Source organism: Panicum virgatum, chromosome 7K (genome assembly GCF_016808335.1).
Source record: "Panicum virgatum strain AP13 chromosome 7K, P.virgatum_v5, whole genome shotgun sequence".
Taxonomy (NCBI): Eukaryota; Viridiplantae; Streptophyta; class Magnoliopsida; order Poales; family Poaceae; genus Panicum; species Panicum virgatum.
This window is the reverse complement of record NC_053142.1, coordinates 3664191-3675652: the sequence shown is the minus strand read 5'-3', so window position 1 is coordinate 3675652 and position 11462 is coordinate 3664191. Positions and strand designations below refer to the sequence as shown.

Sequence of the window (11462 nt, the reverse complement as noted above, 5' to 3'; positions counted from 1 at the left end):
ATTAGAAATTACTAGTGCATTGCGCGCCCCCTGCGCGCATTCTGTTGTCTGAGATTTTATTTGGGAATCTTAAGTGGATACAATATATGTACACAGGGAGCTGCTCTACTACATAGCAGATGTATGTACATGGATGGTAGGAATACATAAATAAGGCTAGTTATTGGAACATAATTTTTGCTTTACTATGCTATTATTCCCTGGTTTTGGTTCCCAACCTTTGAATGGTAATAAATTGATTATTTAAATGCTGGTGAATAGCATTCAAATGTTGAGGGTATTTGTTCCTCTATTTTTTGCTCAATCTTTTCCCTGCTATTGTTCACGGGGAGACAAATAATCATCACAGAAAGTAGTACGCATTACAATGAATTCACCCATGGTCAGCTTTTCATTTCTAATCATACACTGAAAGACGAATATCCTACACAAATGGTGAGCATAGAGGATAAGGTCCTCAAATGTACATATTGTATTTCCATTTTGCTGAACTCCATGCACAGTCCCTGTTCATAAACCAAAATCTTGCAAATGGAAAAGGTAGAATATTGATGCATAAATGAAAAGCATACATAAATTTGGCAGATTTTCTTTATTAAATTAAGTCTGCAACAAAATTTATGCCTTAACTGAAGCAAATTAAATACTTGATCCACATAACTGGAACCTTCAAGGAAAAACAGATTCGGTAAAGGTTTATGTTTTATTGGAATTGCCCAACTACAGATAACATATGCACATATTTCTAGCCAAGTGCAGAAGGCACATGGACTTCGAATTATTTACAACAATGCATTTTACTTGATGACAAGGAAATAGTATTGCATTTCACTTGATGGTACGGATGCATTATAGTGCACCATTTTATTTCATGGATTCATGTCGCATGTTAGCGCCTAGCACTTGCTATTTGATTTGTGTAGAGAGGAGAAGAATTCATGGTAATAACCAGATAAAATTGGACATGATACTTTAGACTGTATTTGTGGAATTCATATATTGCTTGGTCATTTCACAGAAGCTTACTAATTTATGTTGATTGCTGAAGCATGTTTGTGCTCATGGTAGTTTGTATCCATTCTTTATTTCTAGATGCATCCTCCCATCTTTCGCTAAGTTTTGCACTTGTTTCAGTGATCTTCAGATGGACAAAAATTGGATCAATAGTAGGCTTTTTAGCAAGGCACATCTAGATGGAGTCAGTGAGTTCATGAAGTTTGTCTCTGAGAAATTTCCCAATGACGAAGACATACTTTGTCCATGTCGTAGGTGTTTGAATCGGGTTCATAGAAATAAAGGAGTTGTGCAGGATCACTTGTACATCCATGGGATGACTAGCACATACGATCAGTGGATACATCATGGAGAAGCACTAGATGGCAGAATTATTGAAAATGCAGATCATCTTAATGAACATATTCCTTTCAACGAGGATGTTGGTATGAATGAGGATGAAGAAGACCTTGATGATAGGATTCCTGATATGGTAAAGGAGTTGTTCATAGCTGAGGAACAAGGTGCTGAGAATTCTATGTTTGCAGCCATATTAGAAGAGATGAAGGAGGAACTTTTCCCTGGTGCAGCTGTTACAAGATTTTCTTTTGTTGTGAAGTTACTCCACATCAAGTCATTCTATCGAATCAGCAATGCTGCGTTCACTGCAATACTAAAGTTGTTATCATTAGCATTCCCAGCTTGCTCTCTTCCCACATCTTATGATGAAGCAAAGAAACTTATTCGTGCATTGGGACTCGTATATGATACAATCCATGTGTGCCCGAATAATTGTGTTTTGTTCCGGAAGGGGTTGGCAAAACATGATAATTGCCCAGTATGTGGTGAATCAAGATGGAAAGATGCGGATGGAAGGAAACAGATTCCTCAGAAGGTATTGCGGCATTTCCCATTGGTTCCAAGGCTGAAGAGGATAGTTGCTTCCAAAAAAACCGCTGAGGAGGCACAATGGCACAAGTTGAAGAGAAAACCAGTGGAGAATGAGCTTAGCCATCCAGCTGATGGTGAGGCATGGAAAGAATTTGATAGAAAATATGAGTGGTTTGCAAAAGATGCAAGGAACATCAGACTTGGTCTTGCTACGGATGGTTTTAATCCATTTGGCAAAATGAACTCCTCATATAGCATGTGGCCAGTTTTTGTTGTGCCTTACAACTTTCCCCCATGGATATGTATGGATGAATCCAACTTCATGATGTCCCTACTCATCCCTGGTCCGGAATGCCCAGGAAAGGACTTTGATGTCTTTTTGGAGCCACTCGTCGAAGAGTTGCTCACCCTTTGGGCAGGTTTGGAAACTAAAGATGCATTTAGTGGAAAGGAGTTTAAACTACATGCCGCAGTTATATGGTGCATTCATGATTATCCAGCTTTGAGCACATTGTCTGGTAGAGTCACAAAAGGATATTATGCTTGTGTGCGTTGTGACAAAAATCCTTGCTCCAGAAGAATTAGGAATAAAATCTGCTATATTGGACATCGTCGTTTTCTTCCAAGGGACCATCCATGGAGGACAAAGAAATATTTTGATGGTCAAACTGAAAAACGTGACAAGCCAGAGGAATTTAGTATAGATGAGATGATGCAGCAATTGGAGAGGGTGAAGGATGTTAGGCCAGGAAAGCATCCTGGAAGCAAAAAGAGAAAGCGGGAAGCAGAAGATCAATGTTGGAAGCGAAGTCGAGGTTATGGGATCTGCCATATTGGGAAAATTTGAAGCTGCGACACAATCTTGATATAATGCACATCGAGAAAAACATTTGTGACTACATTATTGGCACTTTTCTGGGCATTGTTGGGAAGTCAAAGGACACTATTAATGCCAGGCTTGATTTGGAAGACATGGGCATAAGACAAAATCTACACTTGTGTCGTCATGGAGATTCATACTGTTTACCACACACCCCTTACACAATAAGTAAAACACAAAAGCTTGCTTTTTGTGAATTTTTAAGAAGTGTGAAATTCCCAGATGGATATGCTTCTAATTTAGCAACACATGTTAGTGTTGATGCATGCAACCTCCAAGGACTCAAAACTCATGATTGCCATATCTTACTACAAAGGATTTTGCCTGCTGCTCTACGAGGGCTCATGCCTAAGGAAATATATGAAGCAATTGCTGAATTAGGTAACTTCTTTCAGCAATTATGTGCTAAAACTCTGAAGGTAGATGTTTTGCATAGAATGAAAGAAGAAATACCAATCATTCTGTGCAAGCTTGAGAAAATATTTCATCCTTCTTTCTTTCTAACATTACATCATACAATATTTGATTAGTTATTCACTGAACAAATCTCTAATTTCTGTTATTTAATATTCTTTACCTGCTCCTTTGGCTTTACCATGAGCCACATCACCTGTTATTTAATATTCGTTATATGAATGATGTAGAGATTTAAATTTTTATTGATTCTGAACATTCCTGTTGGAGCTATGCATTGCTAAACTAGCACTTCTAATACCAAATTTTTAATGATGATTTCCATGTCAGTTTACTATGATCAAATTTGATGTATAGCTTTCGCTTGAAACTTATATCTAATATTTTGTTATCCTTTCATTGCTAGGATGACATGAACGCTATTATGGCAGCTCCAGTTGAAGATGAACAGCAACCCAATACTGCAATTGAAGCAGTTTCTCAAGTTCTACCATCAAGTAAATTCCTTCAAAATGTAGGCCTTCAGCCAGCCTTGAAGAAAAGATCTAGCCGAGCTGAAACTTTGCGTGTGCAAGAGCTTGAAGCGCAACTTGAGAAGGAGAAACAAGACAAAGAGGAACTTCGACAAAAGCTTGATGGTCAGCAACAAGAGATAGACAACCTAAAGAAACAGTCAGAAGAAGCAAGACAGAAGCATCTAGAAGATGTTGGAGATCTCAAGAAGCAATTAGAAGAAAACAATGCTCTCCTTCGTGGTTTGATCAGCTTCAATCAGAGTCAGTGATAGGTGAATACTTATCCCTAACGTGGTTTATGCTTTCATGGGACTATGGTATTTTGGGAATATTATAGCTAACTTTGGATCTAGGAGTTGATGTGTCCAGATGTGAACACTAGGTCCTTTTTGGCTTGAAGTGACATACTGCTCTGCTGTTTTGTGAACCTGTTGGCTGCCAAATGTGCAAAATGTGAAGATCCTATTATGTGTGTGGATCTAGATGGTGGTTGTCATATTTTGTGAGATGGTTCTGTTGGTGGAATATATGGATTATTGCTATGTCAATGAACTATTGAACTGTGATAATATTATGTGAATGAAGTATGGTTATGTTATTCTATACTACAAATACCATTTTGTGAGCTGGATGTGGATGTGTTGGGTTACAAATGAGATTAAATTAGCATTATACGATTCATGTTTGGACGGCCACAATAGTTGGGCAGCACTATAGTGGGCTGGTCTCATGTTGGCCCAACTGCGGGCCTTGATATGAGCTGGGCCAACATGGATTGGGTCCAGCTACAAATGGACTTCGCATGGGCTGGGTCAAGCATAGTTGGGCCTCAACATGATCTGAGTTACCTAAATATGTCTGGGTTAGGCTGCAAGTGGGCCTAAACATGGGCTGAGCCAGGCTACTAGTGGGGCTAAACATGGGCTGGGCCAGGCTGTAAATGGGTCTAAACATGGGCTGGACCAGGCTGCAAGTGGGCCTAAAAATAATGTGGGCCAGATAAATTATGATGAAATAAAAACGTCACAAGGTAGAGCCACGTCAGAACCACATCACCCAGCTTGATCCTATGTGGCGAAATCACATTCTACAGCTTATGACAATTTTCTCTCCAACAATAACGATTCTAAGGCGTCATAAAAATCTGTGACGATAAATGTATCATCATAAAATCTATGACAATTTTAATATATTTCGTCACTGATTGTCATTAGTGACGCACATTCAATGACGAACTTTTTTTGTCACAAAGTCGTCATAGATTAGATACAATGACAAATATTTAGTCTTCTGTGACACAATCTAATCGTCATGGAAGGCCAAATTTCTTGTAGTGTCTGCTCCGGTCGGCTCGTCGGCTCCGCCTAGCGGTGTGGGATCCGGCGGGGAGGGAGTTAGAGGCGGCCGAGGGATCCCGTTGCCGTCTCCATCCTGCGGCGGCAGGGAGGATCCCTGGAGGCAACGGCTGCGGGGAGGCGGATGGAGGCGGCGGCGGGAAGGATCCATGGAGGCGGCGGCGTGGAGGCAGATGGAAGTGGCGTGGGCGGGGAGGATCCCTGGAGGCGACGGTGGCAGGAAGGCAGATGGAGGCGGCGGCAAGGAGGAAGGATGCCAACAGCGGCAGAGGTGAGGAGGTGCCGCGAGCGGAGCCAGCCTGCATAAGCTGGGAACGTGAATTAAATCCATTTCCAACAAGTCTGGCTAAGAGCATCTCCAGCAGTTCCCCAATAAGCACTTTCCAATAAAATGTTTTTGGGATGTCCTAATACCATCTTCTATTATTGGGAGGGGTACTTTTTATAGTCTTCCAATGATCTTTTCCCAATACAACTTGTATTAAGAGAGCATGAACCCTCCCTTTATTTGAGGGGAGATGGGATGAAATATTGGGACATCCCAATAGTTATTGGGGAAAGGAAAATATATTGGAAAACTGTTGGAGCACATCTTTTTCTCAATAATAGAAGTTTATTGGGATTGAGAGACTGCTGAAGATACTCTAAGATCCCCTTTTTATACTATTAAATCCATTTCCAGCAAGCTAAGGACCTCTTTTTACACTACACATGCCTAGCTCAGAGCCTTCACCGGTCAACCAAACACCCCTCTCCTCCTCGCGCAGCGGCGCTCCTCCTCCACGCGCGGCGCGCACGAGGCCCCGGCGGCGCGGGCGCGGGTGGCCCCGGCAGCTCCTCTCCTCCTCCTCGCGCAACCGCTCCTCCTCCACGCGCGGCGCGCACGCGGCCCCGCCGGCGCGGGCGTGGGCGGCCCCGGCCGCTCCTCCTCCTCCTCCACGCGCGGCCCCCGCAGCTCCTCTCCTCCTCCTCGCGCAACCGCTCCTCCTCCACGGGCGGCGCAGACACGGCCGGCCTGGGCGGCGTGACTGGACGGGCGGCGAAGCACGGCGCGGGAGGTGGGGCGCGGCCTGCCTGGGCGGCGCGGTTGGCCGGGCGCGGACGGCCGGGGCTGCGCGGGCGGCGCGGCGTTGCGGCGGGGGGGCAGCTGCGCGGGCGAGCGGCCGGCGGCGCGTGGAACGCCGGTGGCCCAGCCGGGCTCTATTTTTTTAATTGCTATTAGAACCGGTTGTTCAACCGGCTGTGTTGTGTGCCCCCTTCTAGAACCGGATGCTTGGCAGTTCTGTGGTAGTTGGCGGCTCTCCACCTCCTCACCATGGTATTTGCCATGCTACTACTCCTTTTCCTCGGAGCCTCCGGTGCCGGCATTTCGTCGGACACGCTAAACAAAGGAGGCAACATCACCGATGGCGAGACGCTGCTCTCCGCCGGTGGTTCATTTACCCTGGGTTTCTTCTCCCCGTCGACCACGGTGCCAACCAAGAGATACCTCGGGATCTGGTTCACGGCGTCTGGCACGGGCGCTGTGTTGTGGGTGGCCAACCGTGACACCCCGCTAAACAGCAGCTCCGGCGTCCTGGTGATGAGTAGCCGGGTGGGCCTCCGCCTCCTCGACGGCTCTGGCCAGACCGCCTGGTCCTCAAACACGACGGGCGCCTCTGCCTCTTGGGCGGCGCAGCTGCTTGAGTCCGGCAACCTTGTCGTGCGCGAGCAGAGCAGCAACGCCAGCCTGTGGCAGTCATTCGACCACCCGTCCAACACCTTGCTCCCTGGTATGAGGTTCGGCAGGAACCTAAAGACCGGCCTGGAGTGGTCCCTCACGTCGTGGCGGTCCAAGGACGACCCGGCGACGGGGGACTACCGTCGGGTCATGGACACAAGGGGCCTGCCGGACATCTTCACATGGCAAGGCAGCGCCAAGAATTACCGCGCCGGCCCGTGGAACGGTCGCTGGTTCAGCGGCATCACCGAGATAGCGTCCTACTCCGGGATGTTCTCCGTGCAGGTTTTTGTCAGCCCCGACGAGATCTTCTACGTCGTCACCGCCATGCCCGGTGCGCCCTTCTCCCGCCTCGTACTGAACGACGACGGATCGGTGCAGCGTCTGGCGTGGGATCCGGCCACCCAGATCTGGAACGTCTGGTTGAGATCGCCAAGGGACTTCTGCGACAACTACGCCGAGTGCGGCACGTTCGGCCTGTGCAACTCGGCCACCGCGTCCACGCAGTTCTGCCGCTGCATAGACGGGTTCAGCCCGGCATCGCCGTCACAGTGGTCCATGAGGGAGACCTCCGGTGGTTGCCGTCGGCACACGCCACTGGATTGCAGTAAAGGGACGACAACGGATGGGTTCATGGTGTTGGGAGGAGTGAAACTCCCTGACACGGACAACGCGCTGGTGGACATGAGCGCCACGCTGGCGCAGTGCAGGGCGCGGTGCCTCGCCAACTGCTCCTGCGTGGCGTACGCCCCCGCTGACATCCGAGGTGGCGGCGGTGGCAGTGGTTGCGTCATGTGGATGGATGACATCGTGGACGTTCGTTATGTAGATAGAGGGCAGGATCTCTACGTGAGGTTGGCAAAGTCTGAATTTGGTAGGCAGAAAACTTCACCAGTTAGGCAGAATTCATCATTTGATCAACTACTACAGTGTTAATATCTCCTGTAATACACTTCTGCAGCTGCAAGGAAAAAGAGGGGTGTGGTGAAAATCTTGGCTCCAGTTGTGGCGTCTGTGCTTGCACTCATGGTCACTGCCATGTACCTTGTTTGGATATGCAAGCTTAGAGGTAAACACACTTTACTACAACAAGTCTCAAGTCTTTAGTTTTTTTGGGCGTTTTCTTTTTTTAACAGTTCTTAGAACATGATGGGTTTGCAAGTTTTAAGTAAGTCCCCCCGGTGGTCTCGGTTTTCAGTGCTTTCTTTCCTTTTTTTAGTTTTATCTGCTTCCCCGGAGGACGGCGTGTCGTTTTGTAAATTATTAACCTTTTCCTTTTTATTCTGCTAATAAATTCTCGGCAAGGCTTTTGCCCACCATTCCAACAAAAATAATTCAGAGTTCATATATTAGAGAATCTCCCTGAGATTAATTGACTAATGGAGGTCTCCCCCCTAGGCAACTTTTTTTTATTAGAGTGCATATGTTAACAGACTACACTAATACGACTTTGCTGCAAGGCCCAAGTCGAAACAATGGTAGCGGGAAGAAAGTAATGATAGGTTTAGAGAGCACGTCAAATGAACTTGGAGACGAAGAAGATCTCGAGCTTCCATTTCTTAGCTTTAGAGATGTTGTCTCTGCAACAAACAACTTTTCTGATGGTAACATGCTTGGAAGAGGAGGCTTCGGCAAGGTTTATAAGGTAACTACAATGAAATTCTTACAGAACACTTGTATTTTTATTTTCTTCGTCTAATAAAAATGCGGCAAAACTTTTGCCATCCCTTTGAAAAAGAAAATCCAAGCATCGTACGAAACTTTCGACATTTCCTGAATGATGAAAGCATGCAGGGTATGCTGCCCAATAACAGAGAAGTTGCAATCAAAAGACTTGGTAAGGGTTCTAGACAAGGGGCAGAGGAATTCAGAAATGAAGTTGTTCTAATTGCCAAACTGCAACACAGAAACCTTGTCAGACTTCTTGGTTACTGCATTCAAGGAGACGAGAGGCTGCTGATTTACGAGTATTTACCAAACAAAAGCTTGGATTGCTTCATTTTTGGTAGTTAATCTCATATTTTTCGAGAAATAAATAAACATTTGCTATAGTTACCATGTAAAATTTGTCTGCTTATATAGTATTACTGTACGTCTGTACAAATAGATCCTGCAAGTAAAAGAGCCCTCGATTGGCCAACAAGATTCAAGATAATTAAAGGAATATCTAGAGGACTTCTTTATCTCCAACAGGATTCAAGGTTGACTATAATTCACAGAGATATCAAAACAAGCAACATCCTGTTGGACGCAGATATGAGCCCAAATATATCAGATTTTGGTATGGCAAGAATCTTTGGTGGAAACCAACAAGAAGCAAATACTAATCGAGTTGTTGGGACATAGTGAGTAATCCATGCATTATATTCTTGATATGAATTTTTTTCCATTCTTTTAATTTGTTTATACTTAGTGCTAACTTTTTATGTAGTGGTTACATGTCTCCTGAATATGCAATGGACGGCACCTTTTCAATCAAGTCAGATACATATAGCTTCGGTGTCATACTCTTGGAGATTATAAGTGGTTTAAAGATCACTTCGACTCAGTTCACCAGCTTCCCTAGCTTATTAGCTTATGTGAGTATTGTGCTATTCTTGAAATTTCCGCAGTTCAATCAAAACGTGTTGACATCTTCCGTAAGAAAACATGCTGATATCCTAGCTATGAATTTGGTTGAATTGGTTCAGGCATGGAGCTTATGGAAAGATGGTAAGGCAATTGATCTCGTGGACTCATCATTTGTTGGGACCTGTTCACCAGTTGAAGCTTTGCGATGTATCCACATAGGACTGTTGTGTGTGCAAGACAATCCAAATAGTAGGCCACTTATGTCATCGGTTGTGTTCATGTTGGAGAACGAAACCACCACATTACGTTCAGTTCCAAAGCAGCCCATGTACTTCTCCAAGTGGTATTTAGAAGCCCAAGGAACAGGAGAAAATACAAATAGCTCCATGAATGACGTTAGTATCTCAGTGTTGGAGGGGCGGTAAGTGGTTAGTCGGTTACATTTGTTTATATATACACTAGAAATTGCACGCGGCATTGCCGCGCTGGCCAGTAGAGCAAACATATTGAGATATGTGTTGTAACTGCACTATGCGGAATTCTTTAGTGGCAAACATAATAAGATATGTAGCCTAACTACGAAGGCACTGCAGTAGGTATATATGTCCGAATACTGCTTGGAAGACATAAAAGTACATGATAGATACAAGTTTACAGATAGAACAAGGAAAATAATATATGAGCTATGTGCATGGCAGATAATGATAGGCTGTAAGGACCTGTTTAGCAGCTTGCGGTAGAGTACCATATATTGTACATGTTGGAGAAGGCAGTGTTTTTGGTCAATAAGATATATTTAGCTTGTCCTTAGCAGATGCTGTATGATAGGTTAAAATAGTTTGTAACCAGTAACCATTGACCTTGGTGCACAATGCGTAATACAGCGACATGAGAGTTTGAGCATTTGGCATTGAAGGTGTTAATTTTTCTAAACCAACATCCTTCAGGAATACAAGTAATCCCAATCATTCTTTGATTCAGGTGTAGCAATTTCAGTAGTTACAGGATCAGCAGATGGAGTCACTTCCAAAATTAAATCAAGTTTTTTTCATTTGCAAAATCTTCAGTCTTTTTGAAAATGCTTGGCATAGGAAATACTAGTTATCAGATGACAAACCAAGTGAGGATTGTAAATGAAGATATTTCCTAGAAGAAGGCAGGATTAGAGATTACCAAACTAATTGCCTTCGTAAACTGATGCAGTTGATCTTGCTCGGCCTCCCAATATAATTTGTCTATTGCAGAGCATCAACTCGTGTATCCTTGGCCTTGCTGCTTGTGCTGCCAGGATGAAGACTGAAGTACAGGATAAAGCTTACCACTGGAAACCACATCTCGTGTGGGAATTCTATCAAATACGTTGCAGGCAGCAGAGTTCCGTCCTGGCTCCGTCTTCTTGTTGGCGTCGGAGGTGGATTTTGATGGCGCCGTGGACACCCTCCTTGCCATCGCTGCTGTTCTCCTCCTCCGCTCTTACTCGAGCGGTATGGGCCGCCGCAGCCGCTGCGTCCGCCAGCACGAGGAGCAGGGAGGCCGCGCGCAGCCTTGTCGCCCTTCCCTCAATACGCGCTGCCCGAGTCGCCCCTCTGCCTTCGCTCGCTGCTCGCCAGTGCTCTAGACCTCCGGCAATTGCTCGTGCCAAGGCCGCGCAACCAGGGCTTTACCTCGCTCAATCCCGGGCGGCGCCGCTCGTCGTGGTGGTTGCGCTGTGGCTAGGCAGAGGAAGGGAGGAGGCGGCGCTCTCCTGCTTGGGACCTTCTCCCAGGAAAAAGAAAGGCGGAGGCGGCGGCAATGCTTCGGGGGGGGGGGGGGGGGGGGGTCTCCAAGCTTCACGGGCTGTCAGGTCGCAAGCCCGGTTCGATCTGCATCGGATGGTTCACGCTGCATGCTGGTAAGATCCGATGGCCGATCGTCTTTCGAGCGACGTGGCACGATGAGAGGCCAGGGAATGAGCCCACGAATCGTGTTGTAGAGATTGGGACAAGAGTTGGACGACATAGTAGGTTATTAGAACAATCATTACGCGGTTATTAGGATTTAGGACACCTCCTTATTGCACGGAATGGAACTGTATACTTAATATTTAAACAAAGCTAAGGCCAGCTTCTTCGCTGGCATAATGG

General features: G+C 45.6%; 2 protein-coding genes across 5 annotated transcripts; both read left to right on the top strand.

Moving 5' to 3' along the window:
- Positions 1–1330: 1330 nt before the first annotated feature.
- On the top strand, positions 1331–3962 carry LOC120643130. Its single transcript, XM_039919654.1, has 3 exons — positions 1331–2681; positions 2987–3183; positions 3585–3962. Exons 1-3 carry the CDS (start codon positions 1331–1333, stop codon positions 3960–3962), a joined length of 1926 nt encoding a protein of 641 aa, XP_039775588.1.
- A 2005-nt stretch (positions 3963–5967) lies between these two features.
- LOC120639592 (G-type lectin S-receptor-like serine/threonine-protein kinase At4g27290) lies at positions 5968–11074 on the top strand. 4 transcript variants are annotated; one of them, XM_039915453.1, is made up of 8 exons: positions 5980–7642; positions 7730–7837; positions 8202–8413; positions 8563–8773; positions 8876–9113; positions 9200–9347; positions 9459–9760; positions 10584–11074. In XM_039915453.1, exons 1-8 carry the CDS (start codon positions 6364–6366, stop codon positions 10630–10632), a joined length of 2547 nt encoding a protein of 848 aa, XP_039771387.1. In that variant the 5' UTR covers positions 5980–6363; the 3' UTR covers positions 10633–11074. The 4 variants fall into 4 exon arrangements, with proteins under 4 accessions (XP_039771390.1, XP_039771387.1, XP_039771389.1 ...); XM_039915455.1 differs by lacking the exon at positions 10584–11074 and having other exon boundaries at positions 5981–7642; positions 8229–8413; positions 9459–10242; XM_039915454.1 differs by lacking the exon at positions 10584–11074 and having other exon boundaries at positions 5981–7642; positions 9459–10242.
- Positions 11075–11462: the final 388 nt, after the last annotated feature.